The sequence below is a fragment of the Medicago truncatula genome, chromosome 8 (genome assembly GCF_003473485.1).
Source record: "Medicago truncatula cultivar Jemalong A17 chromosome 8, MtrunA17r5.0-ANR, whole genome shotgun sequence".
NCBI classification, from domain to species: domain Eukaryota; kingdom Viridiplantae; phylum Streptophyta; class Magnoliopsida; order Fabales; family Fabaceae; genus Medicago; species Medicago truncatula.
This window is the reverse complement of record NC_053049.1, coordinates 13,922,601-13,950,231: the sequence shown is the minus strand read 5'-3', so window position 1 is coordinate 13,950,231 and position 27,631 is coordinate 13,922,601. Positions and strand designations below refer to the sequence as shown.

General features: G+C 33.2%; 3 protein-coding genes across 4 annotated transcripts; 2 read left to right on the top strand and 1 right to left on the bottom strand.

Moving 5' to 3' along the window:
- The first annotated feature begins 207 nt into the window (after positions 1-207).
- LOC11446333 (uncharacterized) lies at positions 208-1,402 on the top strand. The gene has a single exon (XM_003627642.4). It carries the CDS (start codon positions 365-367, stop codon positions 1,139-1,141), a length of 777 nt encoding a protein of 258 aa, XP_003627690.1. The 5' UTR covers positions 208-364; the 3' UTR covers positions 1,142-1,402.
- Positions 1,403-6,751: 5,349 nt separating this feature from the next.
- On the bottom strand, positions 6,752-14,184 carry LOC11446344 (uncharacterized). 2 transcript variants are annotated; one of them, XM_003627676.4, is made up of 9 exons: positions 13,762-14,184; positions 12,741-12,841; positions 12,186-12,606; positions 10,884-12,035; positions 10,730-10,793; positions 10,483-10,544; positions 10,276-10,382; positions 10,085-10,172; positions 6,752-7,642 (listed from the first exon to the last, which is right to left on the bottom strand). In XM_003627676.4, the coding sequence occupies exons 1-9, from the start codon at positions 13,891-13,893 to the stop codon at positions 7,322-7,324; spliced, it is 2,448 nt and encodes an 815-aa protein (XP_003627724.1). In that variant the 5' UTR covers positions 13,894-14,184; the 3' UTR covers positions 6,752-7,321. The 2 variants fall into 2 exon arrangements, with proteins under 2 accessions (XP_003627724.1, XP_039684881.1); XM_039828947.1 differs by lacking the exon at positions 12,741-12,841 and having other exon boundaries at positions 13,762-14,183.
- Positions 14,185-21,271: 7,087 nt separating this feature from the next.
- Positions 21,272-22,140, top strand: LOC11443962 (zinc finger A20 and AN1 domain-containing stress-associated protein 5). Its single transcript, XM_003627674.4, has one exon. It carries the CDS (start codon positions 21,475-21,477, stop codon positions 21,928-21,930), a length of 456 nt encoding a protein of 151 aa, XP_003627722.1. The 5' UTR covers positions 21,272-21,474; the 3' UTR covers positions 21,931-22,140.
- The last annotated feature ends 5,491 nt before the right edge of the window (positions 22,141-27,631 follow it).

Here is a 27,631-nt window from a genome sequence, read left to right as displayed (position 1 = left end):
ATAAAAATAAAGTTATTTTTTATAGGGGCCGGTCTGTTTAGTTCGTGACCCGTATAGGACTGAGCTCAAATAATTTTTTTTTTATAACTTGTCTTTTTATAAGGATTTTGGCCCGACCTCATAAAGTTTGAAGCTTGTTAAGACTGATCATAAACGGGTCGGATAATTTAGTTTGACGGCTACAATTAACTTCCGTGGTCGAACATAATAATGTATTTTTGAGGTGTGAATGAGAGCAATTCTTGTATGAGAAGAGAAGACCAATTTTTCCCCACACCAAAACGAAAGAAAAACAATCTCCAAAACCACACATAGAGAATAAAATTCACCACTTTCTCTACCTATCTCAGATCACACTCCTCTAATGGCCGCCATCATTTCCCGTAGGTTAAGGTTAACCTCTTCAATCCTAAAACCCTCTCATTTTCAATCTCCATCATCTTCAACCAACCCTCAATTTCCAATCTTTGAACCCTTATCCCACAACCCATCTTCTTCCTTTTCTACCTTTCCACACTTTTTTTCTCAATCAACAAAACCCACTTTATCATCACACAAAGTTTCAAATTTTAGCAACCCTTTTGCTCAATTCACAAAACCCAGGTTTTTCTCAACCAATGATCCATCATCACCATCATCATCATCTGATTCTGAGAAAGAGAAAGAGAAAGACTCAAGCCCATACCCAAGTGAAAATCCAAATTTCAAGCACCAAGAAATTGAAGGACCAACAGTGGAAAGAGATTTATCACCACTAGCAAATGAAACACGTGAGGTTCTAGAAAGAATGATGAAGAACATATATGGATTAAGCAGGGTTGTAGCGTTAATGGGTCTAGTTCAGCTTGGTGTTGGAGGATGGATCACATATGTAACAAGATCTTCACCTATTACTGAGGTTTCTGTGCAAAGCTTTTTGGCTTTTGCGTTTCCTTTTTGTTTGGCTTTTATGTTGCGTCAATCTTTGAAGCCAATGCATTTCTTTAAGAAGATGGAGGAACAAGGGAGGTTGCAGATTTTGACATTGACGCTTCAGGTTGCGAAGCAGTTGAATGTTTTGTTTGTTAGGGTTCGTGGGGTTTCGTTTCTTTGTATGATTGGTTTGTCTGCTGGTTTGGTTTTTGCTGTGGTTTCTAGATGAAGTTATTTTTGGGACAGGGGTTACAATTTTGATTCTAGTTTAGTTGCTATATTTTACTTGAAAAGGTGAAATGTTATGGGTATAGGTGTTTTGAGAGCTTATTTGCATTGTTTTTACAATGCTGTTTGAATTCATTTACTTACTTGGATGATGTTAAAGCATGGAAAAGAAATAATATGATTGCTGAATAAACTTTTTTCTCTTGAAGGAAACATACTTATGTGATTTTATTTGAAATGTAAGAATTAATATGTTCCAAGCTCAAGTCCGCCGCATTTCCAATGTATTGTTCACTTTAGGCCTTGTGTGAGTCATCCCTCGTGGTTTTGTCTTTTGAAAGGTTGGCCTTGTTAGTTTGAGGGGTGCTATGTTGTCAATAGCGCACTATAGTGGTGCAAGTGTAGCGGTGGTTGGTAGTGTTTGGCGCGATGCTTTTGGTCCACAAATTGCCATCGACAATAGCTGTTGTTGCAGCTGCTGATTGCGGTGAAATTGTGGCCCTTAACCGCGCTATCATGTCTGCTATTAGGGTTTTGGGGCGAAGTTCCTCAAAACCCTTTTCTAAACAGTTGTTTTCTATTCAAGAATATAAATGTCAATTTGAACCCTTTTAAGGGTAATGTTCTGTTCTTTCTAAGTTTCATTGCTTTATAATTTAGGTTCATATATTATTAGGTATGATGGTGTCTTTAATTTTGTGTATTTTTCTAGTTGAGTATTTATGTTTACTTAGTACACTGATTTTTAGTCACTGCAATTGCGGCTCTCCTGCTATCCGCTATTGCCACTAAAAATATACGGGATCAGTACTATGCGATGCTATCTGAGATTGACAACATAGGGTGTGTGACTGTTGTTTATAAACTACTCTTAAGCTCAATTTCCAAAAAATGTGAGATTTATTTACATACCTAAACATGATACAATATGGTACTTGAAAAGTATCATGGAAACTGGGTGGTAATGTGATATCTATAGGCATAGCTAGCTTATGAGTTATCATATTAACTTGTCTGTTAACAAACATAAGTCTATAGTTCTGTTAAGACTCCATTAAAGTATGATATTCGTGAAGGATAGACTAAATATCATAAACATCAAATAAGCAAATAGGAAACTTGTCTACAATGCCTTTACTATCCACCTCAAAAATGACATGCTCTGGGTGAAGCTCTAACATTCTTTGAATAGCATGAAGAAGTGCAAGCCTCACCTTCCATAACATCAATGCATTTAGGGACAGTCACCGTATATGATGCTACAAACAACGGCCTTTGCCATTTAAATAGTAAACCAATATGGTAAATCTCTTGTTCTGAAAAAGTGATGTGTTGGCGTTACACTTCACTGTACCCTTTGTGGTGAATCCCAACCAGTTGCTGGATGGTTTGTGCCTATGTGACAACTCTACTCCCAACACTCGATGCACCTTATAATTGTTCCAACTTCCAATTGGACCAAGTATGGAAGGCTTTGTTAACGACCTGAGATACTTGTGTATCTTCTTCACCTTTTCAAAGCATTTTATTGTATTTTGCTCCACAAGCTCCAAAGTGGAATCACACCACTTTGGTGGATTTAGAGACTGTTTTTTTCTTCATAATGCAGAATTTACTGCTGTTTTTCTTCTTTTGAAAAGTTCACCTTGTTAGGTTGAGGTGGGCTATGTTGTCAATAGCATGCTATAGCAGTGCTACATCGGAATAGTATAGTGGTGGTAGCGTTTGGCGTGATGCTTTTGATCTGCAAATCGCTGTTAAAAATAGGCTGTTGTTGTGGCTGCTAATTGCGTTGAAATTGCAACCCCAACCCACTATTGTATCTGCCATTAGTGTTTTGGAGAGAAATCCCTCAAATTCCTTTTTTTAAACTGTTGTTTTCTCAAGAGTATAAATGCCAATTGTGAACCCTTTTAAGGGCAATGTTCTGTTCTTCTTTTTCAGTTTTATTGCTTTATAATTTAGGTTCATTAATTATTAAATATGATGGTGTCTTTAATTGTGTATTTTGCTAGTTTTGAGTATCTATGTTTACTTTGTACACTGATTTTTAGTCATTGCAATATTAGGAGTTGGTGCTACGCGATGCTATTAACTCACCACCATCGCCGCGCAAACAAAAACCAAATTGGTGTCCAATTACCGATTATAATAGAGTAAATTCAAAAAATGTTTGGGAAAGAGGAATAAAACGCTATAAAGACTCAAAGTTTTTAGTTATATTTTCTGCAAGTTCTAGAATAATATAATGTGCAATATATTTTTCTCATGTTAGATCAAGTGCAATGGGTTGTTGAATGCAAGTTTAAACATGTTGAAACCATTGGAGATGGGTGTTGAAAGTGGGTGGAAAGATGATGTGGATGAAAGAGGGGATAAATGCATTAAACATGTTGAACTCTGTCCCGCCAAGCCATGTGGCGAAATCCGATTCGTTTAAAATGGCGCGTGAGATGCACGCATCGACAGGGCACGTGGGGAGTTGTGCACGCGGAGAGAGAAAGAGAAATTGATAAAGGTAGGACACGTGGCGCGTTTCGATTGGCTGCTTGGATTTTTATCATCTTAATATTCTGGACTCAATTATTTCATTGCAAATAATTTTATTTTTTTTATACCAAAATTCGTGATTTTTTTTTCTCTATAAATAAAGACTTGGATCATTTAATTTGGACAAAAAAAAAAAAACCAAATTTTTCACTCTTTTAATCTTACTAAATAGAATCTTATTCTTTTAATCTTGAAATTTGTAAATTTGATTGCATAAAGTTCTTTTCTCTCCTTTTTTACATTGTATTTGAATATGTTGTTAAGCAATTATGCCATGTAGCCATGATGCTACTCGCTTTGAGTGTTCTATTTGTTTTTTGTTTCCGTTTGTTTTTGTAATTGAGTTCAAACGACCAAATTTTAATGCAATACCACAGTCTCAATCAACTAAACGCATAGATTTTTCTTTTCCTTTTCATACTTGTTCAATGGAGGAAGGAAGAAAGTTCACACCATAACCTCCCCATTTACTATCAATCTTCCGTTTGTTATGGTCAGCAACCGTTCATATACACCCGAGGAGAAACACAAAGTTGTCAATAAAACACTTTAAGCTACTTTATAGCGTTTTTTTCCTCTTCCCCAAACATTTTACGAATTGACACAATCAATCATTTTGGAGATCGATTTGATTTTAAAAGAAACCATAAATAAACACTTTTTGAGAGATTGAGGGTTTTATGATATAGTTTTCGATAGGAAGAAGATGAATGAAGGGTTAATAAAGAGAATGAACATAAAAACATTGTTTATTTATTTTAGAAATCAATTCAATTATTAAGTGTTGTCGTCTTATCAAAACAAACAAACACAATATGGTCAGAGGTGCATACTGGTCGTGCCTACATTGCATCACAAATTACTTTTTGGGTTTGTCTAACATGTGCAATATTGCACATGTTAAAGGAACTAAAAAATAGTAACTTTACATTGAAAAAGAACAATTATTTATTAAAAAGTTTTATATAAAATGCACAAGTTCCAATACAATTTTACTATTTTAAACTTCTTTTTTTTTAAGGAACTATTTTAAACTTCTTAACATGTGCAAATTTGCACATGATAGAAAAACACCCATTAATTAATGTACTTCTTTATTCTTTCTAACCAAATTATGAACGTGTCCATATTAATATTAACGGATTAAGTTGACTACTTCCTCCGTTTCAAAATAAACGTCGTTTAAGATTTTTACACACATACACCCTCCGGTCACTATTATAAGCAAAAATTTACATTTTAAATTCATTCATTTAATGATGCACATGGTCTTTATTATAGACCAAATACATCATTAAATGAATGAACCTAGAATGTAGTTTTTTGCTTATATTAGTGACCGGATGGTGTATTAAGAAATGCATTAATTAAAAGAAAGAAAGATGTTATTTTACCAAATTATCCTAATCAATTATTGGTTTGTTTTTCTTTCAAGAAAAAATAATACTACTTTGGAAGTAGTGTATACAGTATTAATTGAATTGTACAATTGAAAAGAAAACGTTATTATTGCATTGGAAATTGAAAATAACATTCATTTTTTTTTTTTACTATAACAACACTCACTTTAAAACGGAAAGAGTATTTTGCATTACCCATGCATAATTTTTTAAAGGCTTAAAGCATCCCTTAAGTCAAAAAGGAATATGTGTTGCATTAAAATTATAAAATAATTGCTCATATTTTTATTTGTTTTCATAATTCATCATCATGAGACCTTCTAGTTTACTCCAAAACAGTTTCATAATTTCCAGCTTTTAAGCTTCAGACCAACAGTTAATAAAAATAGTTAAAAAATGGATAAAAGACCTTCTAATTATTGAAACTTCAAGTGAAGGTAGACAACTCATATATGAACATCTTGAAGGTGACCTTATTTCGAAATACAAAACTGGTTATTCACTAAAAATCACACACTATGGCTTTTCTTTAACGATTTTTCATCAAAATAATATTTTGAACAGCTCAATGATTTTACAATATTTTGTAAACAAGCAAATAAAATTGTAGATAAGTTGTTTGAAGGTGTTTGAAGGTAAGTAAGCTTTATATAGAGAAGGTAGAGAAGTTGGAATGCTCATGGGAGATTGTATGTAGAGTAGATGAAGAGAGGTTGAAAGGCATAATAAATGACAAGGGAGGTTGAATATAATTTCTGTTTTATAGAGTAGGTAAAGAGAAGTTGCAGGGAGCTTTTAACATGAAAATAGATTGAAAACAACTTGTATTAGGGTGAGGAAAATAGTTTTCTTTTGGTAGATAGTAAAATAGCATTTTTAATACTTCAAATTTTAAATTTCAGTGAATTTTTTCTTTCAAATTCATAAGATATTAAGTTAGTCCCTTAATATTTTTTTTAATAAAATTTCAATCCAATAAATTGAACAATGCCAATTGACCAAAAAAAAAAATTGAACAATGCCAATTAATTTTGTATTTTTTCCTAATTTTGATCCACGATTTTAATTGCCACGTGTTTGTCTGATGTAGCAACGAACTATTCAAATTAATGTGTAGAGTAGGTCTTTCATTTCATTGATTTTGATTGTCTTTTTTTTAACAATCAATCTTAATATGTTGTTAATTATTATTTTGTCTTTCTTTGATTGATAGTCTACAAAAAAAATATTTTAATTGACATTCTTAAATGAACTTATTTTTTATTTTGAAAATTTGAGTGTTTAACTTCCCTCCGCAGAGAAAATAGTTAATTCATTAAGAGAGAGAGAGAAGGCTTAAATAAGTGCGAAAAAGTGGAGTGTTTAAATATCAGTCTTTATTTATAATGTCATCATCTCACCTCAACACCGGTCATGTAAGAATTGGTTGTTGCATGTTCGATCCCTAGCACCCTGAGTCCTAAAGAATTATAAATAGCCAAATTTACGAATTGAATGTTTGGTCATAAAACTATGTTGGTTAGATATCATTTCATATCTTCAGTCTTTTCATGTTGCCCTTGCATTCCTTATTATTTGCATGTCGACTTTAAGAAAAATATCACAGGACAGACCAGCAAAATAACCATAAAAAAATGCACTCGTATGTGAAAACTGAAAACAAAGTGAATGTTATGTAAGTAATAACACCAGCAAGGCATCAATAGCCGCAAGAACAAACTGTAACCATAGAAAGAATCAAGTATCTATGTACACAATGAAGTTGAATGAAGCAATAATACGCTACTCGTATGTTTTGTTTTCCCCTTTTACCTCAACTTTTCTTTCCCTAACAGTACTTACAAAGTAACACGAGACAATCCAACAACAAAAAAGACCATGTCAGGATCAACAATATCCAGAAACTTCTCTTCTACAGTATGGCTAACATTGGGAGGAAAATTTCATGTCAGGATCCCAACAGTTCCATCTTCATTCTAACAAAATTCATGTCCTTATCATCTGTGGCTTCAACAACCAGAGACGAAAAATAGACACTAATAAACTTCACTTGTTAACTTGAATATCTAGATACTAAACTGTCCTCCAACATGTACAGAGAATAAAATTCCAAAAATCAAGCCTCGGGTGTCTCCTGATATTCAATAGTTTGTTTTCCTTAGTTTTTTGGGCCATCAGACATTAAGCTACTCTGATGCAACAACTATAGTCTGCGACCATTTTTTGAAGAATTAAACTTGCGTGGTACCCAAGCTGCCATCTAGCTTAGATTCTGGTCTGACATAGGTGAGACCTCTAGAAACAGGTGTAGAAATACTGCTGTTATTCAAAGTCGCACTGTTGTCAGATGAAGTACCTTGGGCATCCCGCTTCCATTGCAAGCTCCTGGCACCAAATTTAACTGGGGGCCTAGGTCTAAATGCCCCAGCAGTACCTGCTGGAATGGGAGCTTTGAGAAATCTTGCAGAAGGATAAGGAGATCCCCTAACTCCACTTGGCCATGGCACGGCTGGAGCATAGTCTTCTTGTTGTGCAGTACTTTTCCTCACAACCTGTAACAAGATTAATAGCAAAACAATTCAGTCACTAACTAATGCTTTTAGGTACAGGAATAAGTCAATTTACTATCAAATCAAACCATTTATTAACCAAAACACATGTGGCTGGTGAATAAAATTTTAAAATTGCATTAGAAATATGAAATACAACTTCAGAAGCCATTAATAACTGGCCACATCAAGAACTGTCTATCAAGAGACATCAGATCACAAATTAATCTCCTCAAATGATCAAACATGAGCCTAATGAAATCAGCCATCCATATTGACTTTACACAGTCAAATTCATCCTTCCGGCATTTGTTTATTAGCTTTGCGTACAAAAAGATACCGAAAATATTTCCAAGAGACTAGTGACAGAATCGGATCAAAACATTTGGAAGGGGCGGTGAGTAATGGGCTGTACAAAATTGGGAAATGGTTCACTGACAGCAACTCTTAGAAAACACATACATAGTTTCATAATATTTTTTATTCAAATTTCTTTGGGAAAGTTCTGATAGAGCTGAAGAGTACATGCCCAAAGAAGACATGATCGATTGAATCATGGACGAAAGTTATGGAGAGTTCAGTTTAGAAGAAAAAGGAGACATCAAAATCAAATATAAGAGGAAGTTGTTCAGCCATAGGTTTTGGCTATTTGGCTAACTGCTCTGGCAGTGGTAGGGTCGGAAAAGTTCTACCTTCTACGGAAAAGTTGCAGAGGGGGAAATAGTCGTTTGACATTTTTCAGAAGCGGTCAGCCATAGGCTTTGGCTAACCGCTCCGGGAGCAGAGGGATATTTTCATTTTGTTATTCAAATTTCTAGTTTTCAAATATAGCCTTTCTTCATTTAATTGTAATCCTCATTTTAGATTATTAACCAGAATTATTCTTAAAATTCTTGTCATAATTCCATCGTATTATTGGTCTGACCAGTCAGATCAGTACCGGTGCAACAAGATAGAAACCAAATTACAATTTTGAGTTGTGGCAAACGAGACAAAGTTAGCAACGATGGAGGCAAAGGTTCAAGAACTAATGTTTTTGGGTCTATCAAGTCAGAGACTCAAAGTTCTGCTCTCTCTTTGCTAAGTTCACCAAGCAATGGGAAAATAATCAAAAGTGGAAACCATATTTCCATCTTTGCTTCCCCAAGGATCAAACAGCTTGGGTTTGCGGTGTTTGGAAGTGAAACACATTCTTTCAGGACAATGAAGCTGGAAGGGTCAGAGAATAGCAGTGGGGCCACCCGTAACTTTATTTCACTGGAAGTTATTAGTACATTAGAACTGGGGGGAGGGGGTGTTCCAGAATAATATTGGGGGATGGTTGTAATCATAGAAATTTCAGATGAGGAAGGTTTTTAACATAGATGTGGCAGTTAGCAAATATTCAAGTGTCATTGACGCTTGGGTGTTGGATATGGGTCAATTGGATTTAGTTTTAGGTATTGCATGGCTGAGAACTATGGAAGAGGTGACAATAGATTGAGAAACCATGACTGTGAGGTTTCAAAATAAAGGGGACAAAGTGCAGGCAAGATTTATTGAAGTGTTTCAGGAACCTATGGGATTACCTCCCAAGGAACTTTGGTCCTGCTATTAATTTTCTGCCAGGGCATGTTCCGGTTAGTTTTTACCCCCTATACATACTCTCCGCTACACAAAGATGAAATCCAAAGATATGTCCAGTACCTGTTGCAAAATCGAATCACTAGGAACAGTAACAGTACCTATAATTCCAGTCCTACTATTCTAGAAGTATTTAAGTTGGGGCGTGTGTGTGGATTATTATAAAGCCCTTAACAAGGTAAAATACAAGATAAATTTTCTGATTGCGGCTGTTGGCTCCATGAATCCCACTACTTTTCTAAGTTGGATTTAAAATCTGGCTATCACCATAATAGGATGAAAGTGAAGATGTCAAAAGACTGCATTGATTTAGGACAGATGATGATCATTAAGAGCATATAGTAATGCCATTTGGCCTTACTAATGCTCCATCAAAATTTGAAGCAGCTAGGTATGATGATTTTATTGGCCTTACTGATGCTCCACTAACATTCCAAACATGTTTTATTGGCAAAGGAGAATTATGAACAATGAGTCCTTAATGAAAATCATAGAAAACTTTCGATTTCTTATTGCGGGGTTTTTTCTATTTATTTCTTAACTTCGTGTAATAATGACACAAATTGTAACAACTGACTCCTGGACCAACATTTCAAATATGTTTTACAGGTGCTTTATATCCATTCAGATGCAAGAGCGTAGAAGTCAACAGGCAGTTCATTGAGTGCATTAATCATAGGTTAGTGACGCGATGAAAAGCTTATCACATATCAACTATCTAATCAATTTAAAGAGATACAAACAAACTGTGGAGGAAAAGCAAACATGAATAATTATTAGGAAAGCCTCCAGATAACTGAAGTACTATGCAGACATCAATACCTTCAAAATACGTGACATGAAGGAAGTTCCATCCAGTGATAATGCATTATCTGCTGCTTCTTTATACATGAACTCCACATAAGCTGCCCTGCTCGAAAAGAAAAGAAAAAAGTGAATTGATATAGAGAAATACAAAAATCTTGAACATAGTCATAAACATATAATTTGCATGAACATCTGAAACTTCTTACCCTTTTGGTTTCCCTGTTATTGAATCAGTAACTATAACAGCTTTTAGCACTTCCCCAAATTTATTAAAATGCCGACATATGGCATCTTTGGTAGCAGCAAAATGAACCTGAGAAGATCAATATGCAAACTTTAGAGTGAACAAATCTTATTCCTAAGTACCCCCAAAGGACCTACCCAACCCATACCAAAGGAGCAAGAGTTATTACATTGCTAGCAAAAATGGTTCGAGAGTCAGCATCATCTAACGGACAACTAGCAGCACTTGAACCTGAGAACATAAAAGCTCAAATAATTAGTACAAATTTAGATAAATAGATTAGAAATGGCAATTCTATTGTGTTGTGATAAAATAAAAGAAAAAATCGTAAAATTTATGTTACGCACCAAAAAATATATATTTCACAGGCCTACTGTGAGCAGGAAGCTTTGACGCCAAAGAAATTTAGAACTTACCGGTACCGGGAGTTGATGGTTGTGCCTTCTGAGTCACTTTCAGCAAATCCAAAGTAGGTTTCGCCTGTTAACGCCATAAGCCAACAACATCAATGAAAATGAGCTCACAGAAACTCCAAGTGTCATTAGACTGTATGCAAGTAAAACAACTCACTTTTCCACTGTCAATTTTCACAGTTTTGGCATTCTCATTCACCATACTCAGGCCAGATTTTGGAGCTCTAGTTCCACTGTTTAAAGTTTTGTGACCAGATAAGTCTGCAACCTTTCTTGGTTTTGCGTATTGTTTTGGGACTGGTGGATTCCAAGCATTTACATTGACAGAAATATTCACTATCTTGGAACTGTTAGGTGCAGCAGCAGATTGGTCCTGGTTTCTATTCTTTTTTAGTAGAATACTATCATCATTTTTGGCTGCACTATAGTTCCCCATCAGTGAATACTCACCCCTCTTTCCACCAGAAGAACTAAACTGAGAAACTCTACCCACCCTATTGCCCATGAAATTAACATCATCAAACCCTTCATTGTCTGAAGAAGAATCAGAAGGAACACCAGTCATATTTGCAGCATACTGATCACCAAAGTCATTTTTTTCATGATACAAAAATGGGCTTTCCTCCTCGTATTGGTTATCTTCAAATTGAAAACCAGTTTCATGATCCAACGTCGTCATATTTGCAGGATACTGATCACCATAGTCAGTTTTTTCATGATACAAAAATGAGCTTTCCTCCTGATATTGGTTATCTTCAAATTGAAAACCAGTTTCATGATCCAACGTCGTCATATTTGCAGCGTACTGATCACCATAGTCATTTTTTTCATGATATAAAAATGGGCTTTCCTCCTGATATTGATTATCTTCAAATTGAAAACCAGTTTCATAATCCAACATCGTCATATTTGCAGCATACTGATCATCATAGTCATTTTTTTCGTGATACAAAAATGGGCTTTCCTCCTGATATTGATTATCTTCAAGTTGCACGTTACCATATGGGCTTTCCTCCTGATATTGATTATCTTCAAGTTGCACGTTACCATATGAAGGATAAATATCACAATCAATCGGATCAAATGCACTTCCTGAGGACTTAAACTTTACCAAGTTGGAAATGGTCTGCATCCTATGAGGATGTTCAACCATCGATGACTCAACGTAGGATGAAGAAACTGCAGCACGGAGACGCTTTAAAGAGGGTTCCACTGTTGTGCCCAAATTAGAAGAAGCCACTGCATCTCGCACAGCAAACTGAAGCAGTCGTCGAGGAGCATCAATAGTTACTTGTGAAACCGAATCCCTCTGCCAAAGTTATTTGGTAAGCTAGATACTTGTGAAAGCATAAAATCAAGGTGTATTTACTCAATTATACAAAAATCAAGATGCTTGATAATTTACTAGAAGAACTAGAATAAAAAATTATCCGAGAATGATATCATTAGTGGTTCAAACCTTGGTCTTCTGTTGTTCAACAGCACAACCCCTCTTCATAGTCTTCTGTTGTTCAACAGCACAACCCCTCTTCCGAACCTTCTGTTGTTCAACAGCACAACCCTTTTTCCTCTGAACAGGTGGTGCAAGAGATGGTGCCTTTGGACCACCGTTAACTTTAGATTGGTCTTTTTTGTCCAAATGCATGTTGTCAACCACAAAGCTCAGCAGGGGTGGTGCTTCAGCATCTCTGCCCACTAAACCGTTCCAATCTTTGTTACGGCGACTTCTAGACTTTACACTTTCTGACTTTTGATTCAAACTCTGAAAATCATCATCGCCAGCTTGGGCCTTTGATAGAACCTTGCTTTTGGGAGCTTCATCTTGCAATCCCTTAGATTGTACATATAAATCTATATTCAAAGCCAAATGATCCCACAGCCTGTTAACAGGACACACATACAAATTAGCACAGACAAAGAATCATGGTTGTACTTTTAGGTACTGCATTGCTTTCACTGACATTAAATTTACTGGTATCCATCAAAAAGGGGCTAAACAGAAGTTACCACTTACCAGGATACAAAAGAATCACTGTCATCCCCCAAAAAAAGATTCAAATCATTCTTCGCTTGATTTTTAGCTTTACCATTCTTCAGTAATACAATAACATAATTCTGCCAGTGCATTAGGTAAGTGAACTTCAATTCTCATTTGTAATAACAAATACTTTACATCAATAAAGTAAAGATCCATCGTATGGGAATCATAATATCCCACAGTAAATTCCCTTTAGCTAACCAATTACAAATACCACATGTATAATATTAAAAAATTAAACAAACAGGAGAAATGTCATACTCATTCAACTAAGTCTGACATGTACCAAAAATTAAATAAAAAGAATAAAGAGAAGGTTGTAATATGATATTTTTGTAATTGAAGGTTAAAAACAAACAAAATAGAGAATCAAATTCAAAATCAAACAGACACCTAGTTCATCTAAAACAACCTTCTCTGGCAACTTGCTTACTTATTTATCAATCATATCAAAAGCAGAAGAATTAACTACACTCAAATCCAAACATGGTTGTAGTGACTTCAGTTCATCTCCTTAGTCACTCTCACCAACAAAAAAAAAAACATGTTACTATAGGGGAAGAAATTTGTTTCAACAATTAGTGAAATTCATAGAACCATGATCCATATATAGCTCCTATATGCAACCTATGAAGGACTTAATCCATATACACCGTCAGTGTAAAGTTTTTTTCACTACCAATAAAAAATAATCATCAAATCATAAAAAATGTTTGACTTTAATCACAATTACTTTTAGCACCGGCACTTCTGAACAAAGGCATCTCCGGTGTCTAACACGTGTAATTACATTCAATTACGACATTTCAAATTATTATCGGTGTCAACATGTTAGTGTCAGTGTCGGAACCAGGGTCCGTGTTTGTGATTCATAGGTTGGTAATGTAGAAAAATTTACCCTAATAATCATGTATAAAAATGAAACTCATCTATGCAACACTAAACATTATAACAAAACCAATCAAGAATCTTAAAGATAATGTGAATGAACACGTACAACAAGAATTTCATCAGTATCCCCCATTAACTCCTTGAGTTTCTCATTCAATGTTTCCGTTAACACCGCTATTCCCTCGTCGGTGAAATTCGTCTGAAAAGACCGGTTATCGGAACGATCAATGTTACCCATCTCCAATCCCAAACAAACCCTAAATTCAAAACTGCGATGGTTTTTTTAAAGCGTGAACGAAATAGGGTTGAGTGTATCGATGAGAATTGCGGCGAGAATCGAAAAGAGAGGAAAAAGAATGAATGATTTTGAATTTGAATGGAATTTTCGCGAGAAAGTGATGAAAAATAATGGTGAGAATGGGAAATTTAAACTCCCCAGAGAGGGGAGGGAAGAGATGAAGAACAGAAGTGGTTTCCAAGCTTCGTTTCTTATTGTACCCTACTGTAGAACCACAAACATCGCGCAGCACACGATTATTGCTAAACTATTCAATTATGTCGTCCATAGTTTTAAAATTCGGCTCGGTCATCGAATCGGCGGGGTACTGGATCAATGGATCAATGGTCGAACCACTGAGTCATTGGTCGAACCGCATGACTGAATCGGAACCACGCGGATGACTCGGTTAGATAACTCGGTCCTTAGATTATATTTATATAGTTATTTAACCGGATTAACTCGGATTGAATCGGTGATTCGGTCACTTTAGAAACTAAAATAATTAATGAGTGTTGTAATTTAAAAAATATTTACATTTAAGGATAAAAATAAAATCAAATGGGTGGTTAAATATATGGACGAAGAGAGTATTACATATTCAAATAAATTAAATATAGTAAAATAAAAAATTCTTTCAAAAAAAATATTGTAAAAAAAATGTTTATTAAAATATTTGAGATGTCGGACAATAATATTTAAATGATAAGAGTGTGCTTGATTCCTTAAAATAAAAAGGAGTGTTTGGTTCCCTTTAAAAAAAAATTGTTCAGTTATTATATATAATTGATAAGAAGCAAGATAGAAATAAAAAATCTACACAGCGTAGTGTTTACATCTAAGAGACGCGAGTTCAACACCATGTGCTGCCATTTTTTGGAAAATTAATATGATTTAATTTCTGCTTCACATAGAACTGGTCCGGTTTGTCAAACTCGTCGGTTCACCGAGTTTGGCCGAGTCTCACCGGTTCAGGCCGGTTTGATTGCATGACCGATCCGTTTATCAACTCGAACTGGTCAACCCACTTGTTCATGGTCGGACCGGTTCAACCGGCCGGTCCGGTCCGCTTTTCAAAACTATGATGTCATCATCAATAGTGTCAAATGTCCTTTCAAAAAAAAAAAAAAAAAAACAAACTGTGGTTAGTCATCTACTCATGGCCCTAATTTCTTTTCGTGAAAAATGGCCTTATATTTTTTTTTGGCTTTCTCTTTTTTCTATTTTTTACTCATCTAGTGTGTCTTTCAAAAATTTGTTTTGTTCTCGGTAAGATTTTATAATCTAAAATATTGACTAATACCTCAAATTTGTGCTTGAATTTTTAAAAATCGGTCAGATTCGTCTCTGGATTTTGCGAAATATCTATTTAGTCCCTGAATTTTACAGACGTCCATCAAAATGGTCCCTCTGTCCAAAAGCTCCATTAGTAGTGATGATGTGTCCTCTTGCATGTTGTGTTGCCCTGTACACGTGTCAACAAGGCAGTCACGTGTACAAGGACTAAATTGATGGAAATGGTAAAAATTCGAGATTTAACTTTTCAATGTAATTTTTCCTGTTTCCAATTATACCCCTCTATTACATGTGTTGTCCTTGATCGATTTGAGACTTACTGTCATAATTTGAGAACTAATTTGATGGATTTTGTTATAATTTAAGGGCTTATAGGATTGATTTTATTTGCACAGAATGAGTACAAGGAGATATGGCATAAGAGGACCAATGATTTCAAATGACATGCATAAACAAACACCACTGAGGGATCCTGCTCCACAAAATCCAACTGCTTCTGGAGTTATTAGAGTTTCAAATCCAAATTACGGGTCATCCGCTTCTACTTAACCCCAATACATGGAGCTTATACCAACTCCAGGATTTCCAAAGCATTGATGCATTTATGTTTTTAGACTAGTTTAATTAATGCTTTTTGTACTTGTTTAGTTTATGCTTTTCTGGATATGTAATCACTTAAGAACATCAAATGATTTGATCACTTGATGGCTATGTAATGTTATTTTTTTGGCTATGTAATCACTTATGAACATCAAATATATGATTTATGATGGTATGCAAATGTCTGTTTTTTATAATCAAAGTGTTTGTCTTCTACTTTTTACTTCAGCAAATGTATGCCTCAAGGATCACAGTGATATCTGTTGTGAAAATTGAAGGACCTATTTGATGATCGATATGATGGATATGTACATAATTCAAGGACCAATTTGATTTTTTTTGACAGAAAGGTTTGATTCATTCATTGACAACCTCTTTTCATTACAACATTACATGGACTTGGTACAATACAATAGCATTTTAAACAACTCAATCGAATAAAATACTCATATCAATATCTTAATCAACATAAGTTCGCTTCCTACACAATCAACTTTATCCATCAACCTTGCCCTCCAAACCTTTTCTTTCACCTTATCATTGTACGTAGAGCTTGAAGATGAAGACTGACTGTTGTAGTTGTTTTTGCCCATACGCCCACCACCCATCATTTCTGAACACCGAATCTTCAACAATGACCACTGATTTTTGAATTTCAAATTGAATAAAAAAAAAAAAATAGGGTTTTAAGTTTTTTGAATTGGGGAAGAACATTGACATCAATTCATGGAAGAAATTTGGGGGATTTTGAACTCTAGGTGACAAATTATAACATTAAGGTTCCAAATTTATATATTTGGGGAAGAAAGAGTCGTTAATGAGGAAGAGGAGAAAGAGTCGTTAATAAGAAAGAGGATAAAGAGCAGTTGACAATTTTCTGAAAATCCATCAATTTGGTCCCTGCTTGTGTGGCATCTGACGTGGTAAGCCTTGTAAAAGGTTAACGTTCACGTCACCTTCGTTAATAGACCAACTTAATGGAGGGACTGATTTGATTGACATTTTGTAAATTCAAGGACAAAATAACAATTTCGCAAAATTCAGGGACGAATTTGGCCGATTTTTGAAAATTCAATGACGAATTTGAGGCATTAGTCTTAAAATATTCTTTGTCATTTTCAGATTATAGAATCTAAATGTGTTCATGACACGTAAAAGAAAAAAGAAAAGAAAAGGTCATTAAGTCATGTTCTATGTCAACATCAGCAACAACATATTTCAGCCACAACCAATTTAGTAAAAAACGAGCCCAAGGTCATATGAATGTTCGCTCCTACGTGTCGTGGTCATGTCAGCGAGCTTCGACCTTGATCTGGGTCATTTATGTGACTTTCGTGGGCAGGATCGAGTTCTTGGTACAAGGACGATATTAAAAACAAGTTAGGCTGGCCAATTTGGGTTTGGCTTTGCAAACCGGGTCAGGTCAAAATTAAAACTTGGTTTTCTATATTTAATTGAAACCCAGTTATTTCATGCTCACTCAGCTTCGCAGAAACTAACCCTGACTAAATAGCAACACCAACTCAAAGTCAACACTCTTGGATATACAGGGTGGGGTGATGGAAGTATTTAAGTTTTTTTTAAGGAGGAAGTTTTTAGGTTAAATTTCGAAAATGAGAAGTGAGAGCAAAATGGATGAGCATTGCATATATAATCGTACGACTCATATTCTATAATTTGAAGCATGTTTATAAGTTTTGAATTGTATAATTTAAACAGGGCAAAATTGAAAATTTGAGCGTGCGAGAAGCATGGAGGGTGGGATGAAAATTTTAGTGCTTATTCATCTCGTGGGCCTAATTCATTTTACAAAGACCCTAGAATATTTAAAACGTCCGTGAATTTAAATCATTGAAAGTTACAGATCAATCTCATCTCTTTACGAAAACGGGTCTAATGTATATTTTTCTGGAAATTGTTCTTTGGCCTCCCTTATCTGCTCACATACCCCCAAAATGCATTTGTTTTAAATGAATGTAACTCCTGATGATTATAAAAAAATAAAAAACAGGGATCAAAAGGCATCTTCCATTGTGTGTGCAACTTTTAGGTACATCATAACTTGTATCGTTTATTAACACTGGTAAATGCATCGAAAGATAATTTTCGATGCAATCGAAAGATGATTTACGATCAATCTGAAAAATTTAGAGTTCGAACCTTGACCCATGTAAATAACGTCTCCAGTAAAAAAATTCAACTTATATTCCTTCAAAAGTTTTCTATCACCACTTTTGATTCATGTTTTGAAATTTCAATTTTTTTCGCAATCCTATTTAGAATATTTTAAGATTTTCTCTAAAAAAGATTAATTTTTTGTTTTTCTAACAAAACATGAAGGCAAATTCTATGGTACACTCAAAATTTTGGGTGTATTGGGACATCAAATCAATAAATTAATAGATAAATGTGTTATTTTTGAAGAAAAATGTTATTTTCTATCATCTATAATTAAATCTTATTTACCAAAAACGTCGACGAAATAAAATTAAATTTTTCTGAATTTTTAGTACTCATAATAGAGAATTTTGATTATTTTTTACAATAAAATGTAAAAAAAATTAGTATGATTTTTATAAACAATAAAATGAAGTTTTTTCTTATGAAATGACATTTTTTAAAATATTATATCAACAAATAGTACTTTATTCCAAAAAAATAATAGTTAATTTAAAGATTTTTGAAGTAGGAGTACGATATACCTTAATTTGCGGGTGTACCGTAGAAGTTTCCAAACATGAATTAAATATGAAAATATAAAAATTTATATTTAATTCATGATTTGTAAACAATGTCTCTGGTATTTTCAGACTTCGCATATATATTATTATTATTATTATATATGTTATTTCAACCATTAACCCTATATTTTTTTCTCCTTTTTTTTAGAGCTACTCCAATATTGGTGATGACCTTAGAATTAAACATTGTGATAGTAAATTTATGTTAAATATTGGTGGTGATGACCTTATATACACGTTACATACACATTTTTGCATAATGTACGGGGAGAGCAACCACCCCTTGAAATTGAGGCTTGGACCCTCCATGTTTCCTTTCCAACCCCTATAGAAAGAGGACACGAGCAAATGAAACAGCAGTGACGGGGCAATGAGCGTGTAAGCCACCAAAAGGTTGAAAACGACCTTATGAGAAAGAATTCGATGGAAGGTATCATGGTCAGATTGGGCGGCCGACCCCTCCTTCCTTGTTATTGTCACTAATGACACACTGTTTTTTCTTTACCCTTCTCCTTTCCTATTTTGCCCTTCTTTCTTTTTCGAGACAATAACTTAACCATAAAGAAAAAAAGTATGTCATAAAATATTAACCAACTTGCTTTCAGCAGCAGCAGAAGTTGTATAATGCAGCAAATAGTTGCATATGCAAAAGCAACTAGCCAAATAATAGAAAATAAAATCATTATTTCCTATTGTGTTCTATCAAGCAGGCCAATAATAAGCACATGTTTTTACTTTTATAAATAATAAATAGTAGTACAATTAAATAAATACATATGACTTTCTAAATGAAATTTTATTAACTAGACAAGAAAAATCAGAGGAATATAAATTTTATTTGACTCGTAATTTTTCAATGCAAAAACTGATTTTCTTTAAAGTGGATAACCTCAGTGCGTAGCTCACAAAGACTAATTATTCAAGTTTTGTGATAACTAAACGAGCGACAAATTTTCGTGGTAATTAAATGAGCTACAAACTCTTCCTAAAAGTTTTAACGTTGTTGCATACACAATATTAAATTAGAACACATGACCTTGGTTATATTTGAAGAGATTTATGTTATCTCATATAAACGATCTTGAGTTGTGCAAAAATGATTTACCTAACATTTTGAAATTTGTAAAAGCAATAATTATATGAAATGAATTAAGTTGATTTTAATATATACTCAATGAAATTTTTAGTTAAGCAAACGACAAAGCCCTGAAATTGCACTAAGCTCTGTTGGAGCATGATTGCTGTTGTTGCAAGTAGTCAACTACATGTGATTGCCATTGTCAGCTATACTACATCATTATTCGCACAAAAAAAGAACCACTAGAGTTCGTTTAATTTTTACTTGTATTAGAAAAAAAGAATTCGATCACTATGTCGTAAGAATGATTTCCCACCCTTTGTTAAGTACTCCTAGTAACAGTACTACTTGTAGGTTTAACTTCTAATGCAAAAAACTACGTTGCCACATTGCTTACAATATTTTTAGCAAAACCTTAAAATATTTGATGATCATCTTTTTAATACTCCCTCCGTCCTTATATTTAAACTCCATTTTATTAGAGGTAAATGGTGCTTACATATAGAACAGAGGGAGTATATATTTAATATTTAACTCATTCATATTCAATATCTGATTTTAGCAATTCTTTCAAGTACGAGTGACTTACATCCTATACTTACATCATCATTGACACAAACATAGCATGCATCATGACTATACTTTTAGAAAGATAATACATGCAATACAAAGATTCAACAGTGGGATCGACTCCCGCTCCCTCTCAAGTCAAACTAGGACTTTGATACCATTTTTGAAGGGACAGAGAGAACGTCAAAAACATAAACAAGTCAATGCTCCAAAATAACAAGAAAGAGACACCGCCTCTCCACAAAAACATTAATGCAATGAAATAGGCTCGGTAGAGCCAGGCTCTATAAGGCATGAGCCTGACCTATTACTTGTCATATGCACATTTTAAAGGCATGATGAAGCTTGAAAGCCTATTTAAAAGCTTATTTTGCGCTAAGGCCTAACAACGTCTACAAACCTACTACTAAAAAGACCAAAACTTAGGAATGCCTAAAGCACATGAATATGTCTGCTACTAAATAACGAAATTTTATGAAGGTCTAATCACACCAATATACCTGCTACTAAATAACCAAACCCTACGATGACTTGAGTCTATGAAGAAAAAAACTTCAACAATATCAATAATAAAAGACATTATATATAAAATGCTTAATATGTCGATATGACGGACTTAATTGGCTTTTTTTAAATCTTAACCTGGTCTATTTAAGTAAATATGTTTTATTAAAAACTTGAGCCTAACTTTTTTATTAAACGAGTTGGATCAAACTAGATTTTAAACATGTTAGACTGTAAGTCCTGTTAAACGATCCGACTTGTTTCCACCCTAATAGAAATTACTTAATTTCTTGTTAAAATGAAAACTCTTTACTTGACACTCAACTTTTGAAGATAACTATTACTGTACTGGTGACCTAAATCCTACTCATTTTCCTATTAAAACGACTAATTATTTTTTTAACAGATTTAGAATAACCCTAAAATAAAAGTAGACCACGTCAAAAGAGAGCACAATGAGAATGGCGGTGTGTGACAAATAAAATAATGGACAAAGTAGTAAAATTGCATAGTGGGTCACAAAAAGGCATTATGATACGCGTCTCCATAATGTCCATAATATTCAATTTCCATTTCCCAATTGCATTCTCAATTTGCACAATTTACCTATCTCATCTCATCTCATCCCTTTATACTACAACCTCTCTTCTCAACAATTCTCAAATTCTCAATCTCAATCTCTTCCTTCAACCACACCAACAACCAAACCAAAAAAACTCTTTCATTTCAAGAAGAAAAAAAGCCTTAAAAAAAATGGCTCACAAAATAACCAAAAAAGAAGAAACAGAATTCCAAGTTCCTGAAACAATAACACCACCATGCATCAACCCAACACAAACAACAACAACACCAACAACAACCACAACAACAACGTTAACAGAACCATCTAGATTCTTTGAAGACAAATCATCTAAAGCCAGATCTGCCACGTCATCATTTTCACAAAAGAGATCTCACCCAAGCAACGATGATTCAAATGTTCAACCTCAAACAACGTCGTCAGAAGCAAAACGCGCCGTGAATCGTTGCTCCGGTTGTCGGAAGAGAGTCGGTCTTACCGGATTCCGTTGCCGATGCGGTGATCTTTTCTGCTCCGAGCATCGTTACTCCGATCGTCATGATTGTTCGTATGATTATAAAGCTGCTGGAAGAGAATCTATTGCTAGAGAAAATCCTGTTGTTAAAGCTGCGAAGATCGTTAAGCTCTGAAATCTGAACAAGCTTGGAAAAATTTAAAGAAGAAATTGATCGAAAAAACACGAAGAAAATTGTTGTGATTTGATTAATTATTCGTGTCTGTTTCTCGCAGAAAAATTCGAAGGAGCTTGGATCTTTTTCTTTTAATAATTTCTAATTTTTCTTGTAATTTTATTTAGTTTGGTTTGGAAATTTATAAATTATATTGATTACGTGAAAAAATTGAAATTGTTCGAATTATTTATTTATTTTTTCCAGTTTGTTTTTGTGTTCTTGTTATGATGTTATCGTGAATTCTTACAGGAAATGGTTTGATGAAAGAGGAATTGGGGGTGTGGAAAGTAAAATTCGAATGAGTTTTGAGGGTAGAATTGTCATTTCGAGTTGTACTTTGGGGTTATCGAGAAGGTTGATGAATAATGTGGAAAAGCTGGCTGGACCAGCTTGATTGAGCATGTGACGATTATTTCGAGATGCGATATGGTCGCGAGATTTTGAGTTTGCGTGTTTTTATTTTTAAAATATCGTGAGATTGTGACTTTAACTTTTTAGGTTTATTGAGAGCCAATGGGGTTGTGACATGTGTGAAAGTATAGCTTGCAAATGGAATATTGGATTTTTTTTTGGGTGTTTAATTTTTTATTAGTTTTGGTTGTGGGTGATAATTGCGTTTTGCTTTATTATTATTGTGGGAGGAATCTCGAGGGAACGTCATGATCCAACGCATAGTATTTGGTGGGGATGCCATTTGGTGATGTTATTTTGGTATCTGATTTAATGGATAGATCGGAGGGTGTATTGATTATGATTTTTTTTTTAGGGATAGATTATGATTTTAAAAGATATTTTTATTATGAAAAAATGTTGCAATATTTAATTAAGACTCTTTGGTTTTGTTAACAGGTGACCTAGGCTACGACACTATTGTTAAATTATATGTAGAAAAAGTTAATTTTTAGTATTTCAATAAATGAAATACACAATTTACAGGATAAAGTTTTTACTTTTAGTTTTTTAACAAATATCTTAAAGACATTTGTTAGCATTTCTCTTTAATAAAAGTAATGTAGTACTTAATCAAGATCTTTGTCATTTAAAAAAGTCTTGTGTTGTTCAATTAAGACTTTTTATCATTTAAAAAAATCTTGTAGTTATCATTTAAAAAAGTCTTGTAGTATTCAAAATCTTTTAAATTTCGAAGGATTGTTTAATAAATTAGATTTCGTTGGATTTTGTAGGATTTTTTAGCTAAATTTTAGCATGATAAAGTCTTTTATGAAAAACATAAGATTTTTTATAACTTTTTTTCTTTTAAGATTTTACTATCTCTGTCCTCTCATCCTCTCTCTAGCTCTTCCTCTATCTCATCTCCTCTTTCTCTCGTAAAATAAAATAATAAGAGTTTATGTTGAGAATATTGTAAAAGATAATGTGTTATAATCATTTTTTAACGAGTCCTTAAAATTCATAAAATCTTTTGAAATTTTATAAAATTCATAAAATCATTTCAAATTTTTTTAATTTTATGTTGTAAATCCATTGAAATTCAAATTGTAATCTTGATAGTCTTTTTTTTATTTTGGTATCTAAGGATCGAACCTCGAACATTGCATATATTATGCATTGTCCTTACCAACTCAGCTAAGCTCACGGGAGTAAATCTTGATAGTCTTTTAAAATTCCTATGAGTTTTTTAAACAAAAATTATCCTTTAAAATCCTAATCCAATACACCCTCTAAATTAAAAAAGAGAATGATATTTGCACGTTTGACAATTTTTGGGATAATGTTCTTTTTATTGATCATGAGAAACAATATAGAGAGAAAGAGGAATAAAGAGAGATTAAAGTATGATAGAATTGTCTAAAATTGTTTTAAAACACATATTATTTCTTCTAAAAAAATCGATGAAATTTCTTATTTATAAATTTTTGGATAAATTCAAGGTACATTGTGATAAAACAGGATCAAGATTCTCTTTGATAAAATGATACGAAGATCTTGATCATTGATCTTCACATTATTTCCTTGAGTTTTTTTTTTTTTTTTTTCAATTAAGAATCAAATTTTGATAAAAACGCGTGTGACATAGAGTCAATAGACATGCATAAACCTCCTATAATTGGTGATGTTCTGAGCATATATCTTAAGATGAGTATGAAAAAGATTTAAAAGATTGCAAATTCAATCTTCATGGGTGTTTAATTTTGAATACGGGTGACAAGCTTATCACATATTGTGATCTGTATTCAAAATTGATTGTCCAATGAAAACATATTTAAAAGATAAAGCTTTTTTCTTCTTTTTTCTTTGTGAAGTGGTATATTCGAGTTTCAATTTTCAACATTTGAACATATGACGAAGATTGGGTCAATCAACACCGGAATTTTTAATCCATGAGTTCTTCGATTATTCAAATGATCGCAACAACATATTAATATCGAGAGGATTCATCAAGCAACAACATGAAAGATGATGAAACGAAACAATGCACTAAGGAATTTTTTGGTATACTATACATTGAGCAGAAGAAGAAATATGAGAAAACATATTGGAGAGGAAAAGGTATTAAGATAGGGATAAAATAGTAATATTTTAATAATAAAGTTCCACTCCATTAGATACACCTTAAATTGAGGGAAAAAAATATCGAAGGATTTGATAGAATAGGGTGGAATGAGCTCCATTATGTACCATTCCACTCCATTCATTTTTAACAAATCCAAACAATGAAACATAATTAATTACTACTTCATTCCATCTCACTGCATTACATTTCGTCAATCTAAACATAGTCTAAAATTACAAGGGTTAACAATTTACCATAAAATTTGTATCATTTATCTCCATGGGCGGGTATCTTACAAGATGATTTTAATATAGATTTGTTTGTAGGTGAATTTGTTTATATATTAAAAAATTAAACAACTTCATCGTAATAATATAAACTATCACACTATGAGGCTATTGTTTATTCAATTCAAACATTATTGGTTTACTAACTACTATTGGGAAAAAGAGAGAGAATATGTTAGAAATAACTTCAAGGCAAAAAATCGTTGTCATAGAGTTAGACAATACTCCCTCTGATCACATTCATAAGAAAAAAAATAACTTTTAGGTTCATTGATAACTAATGTATGTGGCCGCCACGTGTGGACAGGGGATGACCATGGCCATCCCATTAATTTAGGGTTGAAATTACTATCATACCTCTGAGCTAAATTGAAAATTACAATCATGTCATTTTCTTTTCTAAAGGCTGAAGCGTGACACCTTCTTCTCCCTCTGCTAATTCAATACGACCATCACCCATCACCTATCCTCAGTCACACCGCAACCGTGTTCGTCGCTTTCTCTAACTCTCCGTCGAAATTGAAGCCCACCAATCTCTGAAATGAATCGTCATCTGTCTCCATCTCACGAACCCTAGTTGAGTAAGTATAAATTACTTTCCTTTTGTTTGGTAATAATAATGTTTAGATTTCCTTTTGTTTTGTTTGTTAGTGAATTTGGTTTTCAACTTCAATTTTTCCATAACCCTAATCAAAACCAAAGGGAAAAAGGAAATCACAACCCATTCATTCATTATGCTCATATGATCCTTTTTAACTTTCTTTATTCCAATATGATTTATAACATGTTTTGGTGAGATTTTGAACTGCTTGGAAGTTGCTTAATTCTTTAATCCTTTTTAACTTTAGCAATTCCTTTTTAACTTTCTTAATTTCAATCTGATTCATTCATCATTATGCTGAAATTATAATTTTTTTAATCACACATTTTCGCAATTCCAAACCGATTCCTTTTGCTTTGTTTTGGAATGTTTTGGGGTTGTGTATGTTTTGGTGAGATTTTGAACTGCTTACAAGTTGCTTCTCAGTTATGATGTTTATTTATAATACTTTTGTTTTCTTAATTCCAGCAACTTGTTTTGCTTCTCAGTTATAATGTTTATTTATAATAGTTTTAAATTGTTTGCTTATTCATACTATACCAAAGAGAGATATATTTGATTTTGAAATTGAAATTTGTAGCAAAAAAGTCAAGTGGAAGAGTCGAAAAATCGATTTATTTTCTAAGAATTGATACGGCCATCCCAAAAAATTTTGTGTGGCTCCGCCAAACTGATTTGGCCTATATATATAGAAGATATATTAATTACTCAACGAACCTAAAATATTATTTTTTTGCTTATAAATGTGATTAGAAGGAGTAATAGCTAAACACTTTTTGTTATTTAAATAGTCCATGAACATAGTCATATTCATGAATGTTACTAGGGTTTGTTGTTTGAAGATTTTTTTCCCAAAATATTGAAAAATCAAAAGGTTGCATAGAAGTGAATATAAAAAAGGGTGTGAAATATGCAATTGAATTTACTTTTTCATTCCTAAAATCTAATATAACGATTAGTAATTACATAAGCAGGGTGTGTTTGCAATGATATTATAAAATCTCTATCTCCTCTTTGTCTGTGTGTCTATATATATATATATATGGGGCTGCTAACTTACACACACCTAAAAAAAACACTTAGGTGCAAGTTAGCAAGCTACATCTACCTAAAATTATTAAGGTGCAAGTTAGCAACATACATCTACTTGATTATTTACACTCATTTTTATAAGTGTTCTTAAGGTGCAAGTTAGCAACCTTCAATAATTTACACCCACTTTTATCATTTCAAATATTGTTTCCATAAAAGTTTGTCTTTATTACATGTTTTGTACCTTAAGCATGTCATTGTCTTTTTTGTTTCTTATTTTAAGGATCTTTTTTAAGCTAGTTACAAAATTGCCCTTCTATTTAAAATTAATTAGAATATAAACAAAAGGGTGTTCTAGTAAATTATAAGTGGGTGCAACTTGCTAACTTGCACCTTAGTGTTTTTAGGTGGATGTAAGTTAGCAGCCCATATATATATATATATATATATATATATATATATATATAATTATAATGAGGTTTGCTTACTTAGACCAACAAAAAATATGAAAGTCCAAGTTAGCAATAGTGCACATTTTTATTTGGACAAAAGTACTCTTCATCTTTATTATTTAAAACTAATAGCTTGAAGGTTACTTTAGTAATTTTTATTAAAACATATATTTGTTGACTTTCACCAATTTGCGAACTTAAACCCACTTTTATTTTATTACAAATAGCATGAGGGTTACTTTAGTAATTTTCATTAAAACATATTTGTGAACTTGCACCAATTGGCTAACTTAAACTGATTTTTATTTTATGACAAATAACTTAGGGATAATTTAGTAATTTTTCCTTAAAATTAGGAAACGGTTGTTGGATGTTTTTTATTGAAAAATAAAAATTTAATGAAATTTACTAAACTATCTTTTACTTTAAATTGGTTTACACTTGTGGATATTTATTTTGTTGTTCAAATAAAAATATGCACTTTTACTAACTTGAAACTTTTTTTTTTTGGTGTGGTTTGGTTTATAATTTTTGAAAATGGTAAGTTGTTATTAACATTTTTTTTGACAAAAGTTGTTATTAACATTGATTTTTGTGATTTTGTATCGATTATATTCCCTTTTCATTTGCAGGCAGTTACGTTGTGCTCCAAAATAAAATTAAGCTTGGATGAGTCAAACAGAACGTGTGGTTACATGATTTAGTTGTACTCCTTCAACAATTCCTTCTATGGCTCCAACATTTGAGAAGGTGAGTAGTAGCTATATACCCG

Bases quoted from the DNA above. Each gene is read 5' to 3' on its own strand.
- LOC11446333 (XM_003627642.4), top strand. From the start codon at position 365: ATGGCCGCCATCATTTCCCGTAGGTTAAGGTTAACCTCTTCAATCCTA.
- LOC11446344 (XM_003627676.4), bottom strand. From the start codon at position 13,893: ATGGGTAACATTGATCGTTCCGATAACCGGTCTTTTCAGACGAATTTC. The intron at 10,545-10,729 runs GTAAGTTCTAAA...TTATGTTCTCAG, and splicing joins ACCATCAACTCCCGGTACCG to GTTCAAGTGCTGCTAGTTGT. The intron at 10,383-10,482 runs GTAATAACTCTT...TGATCTTCTCAG, and splicing joins GAACCATTTTTGCTAGCAAT to GTTCATTTTGCTGCTACCAA.
- LOC11443962 (XM_003627674.4), top strand. From the start codon at position 21,475: ATGGCTCACAAAATAACCAAAAAAGAAGAAACAGAATTCCAAGTTCCT.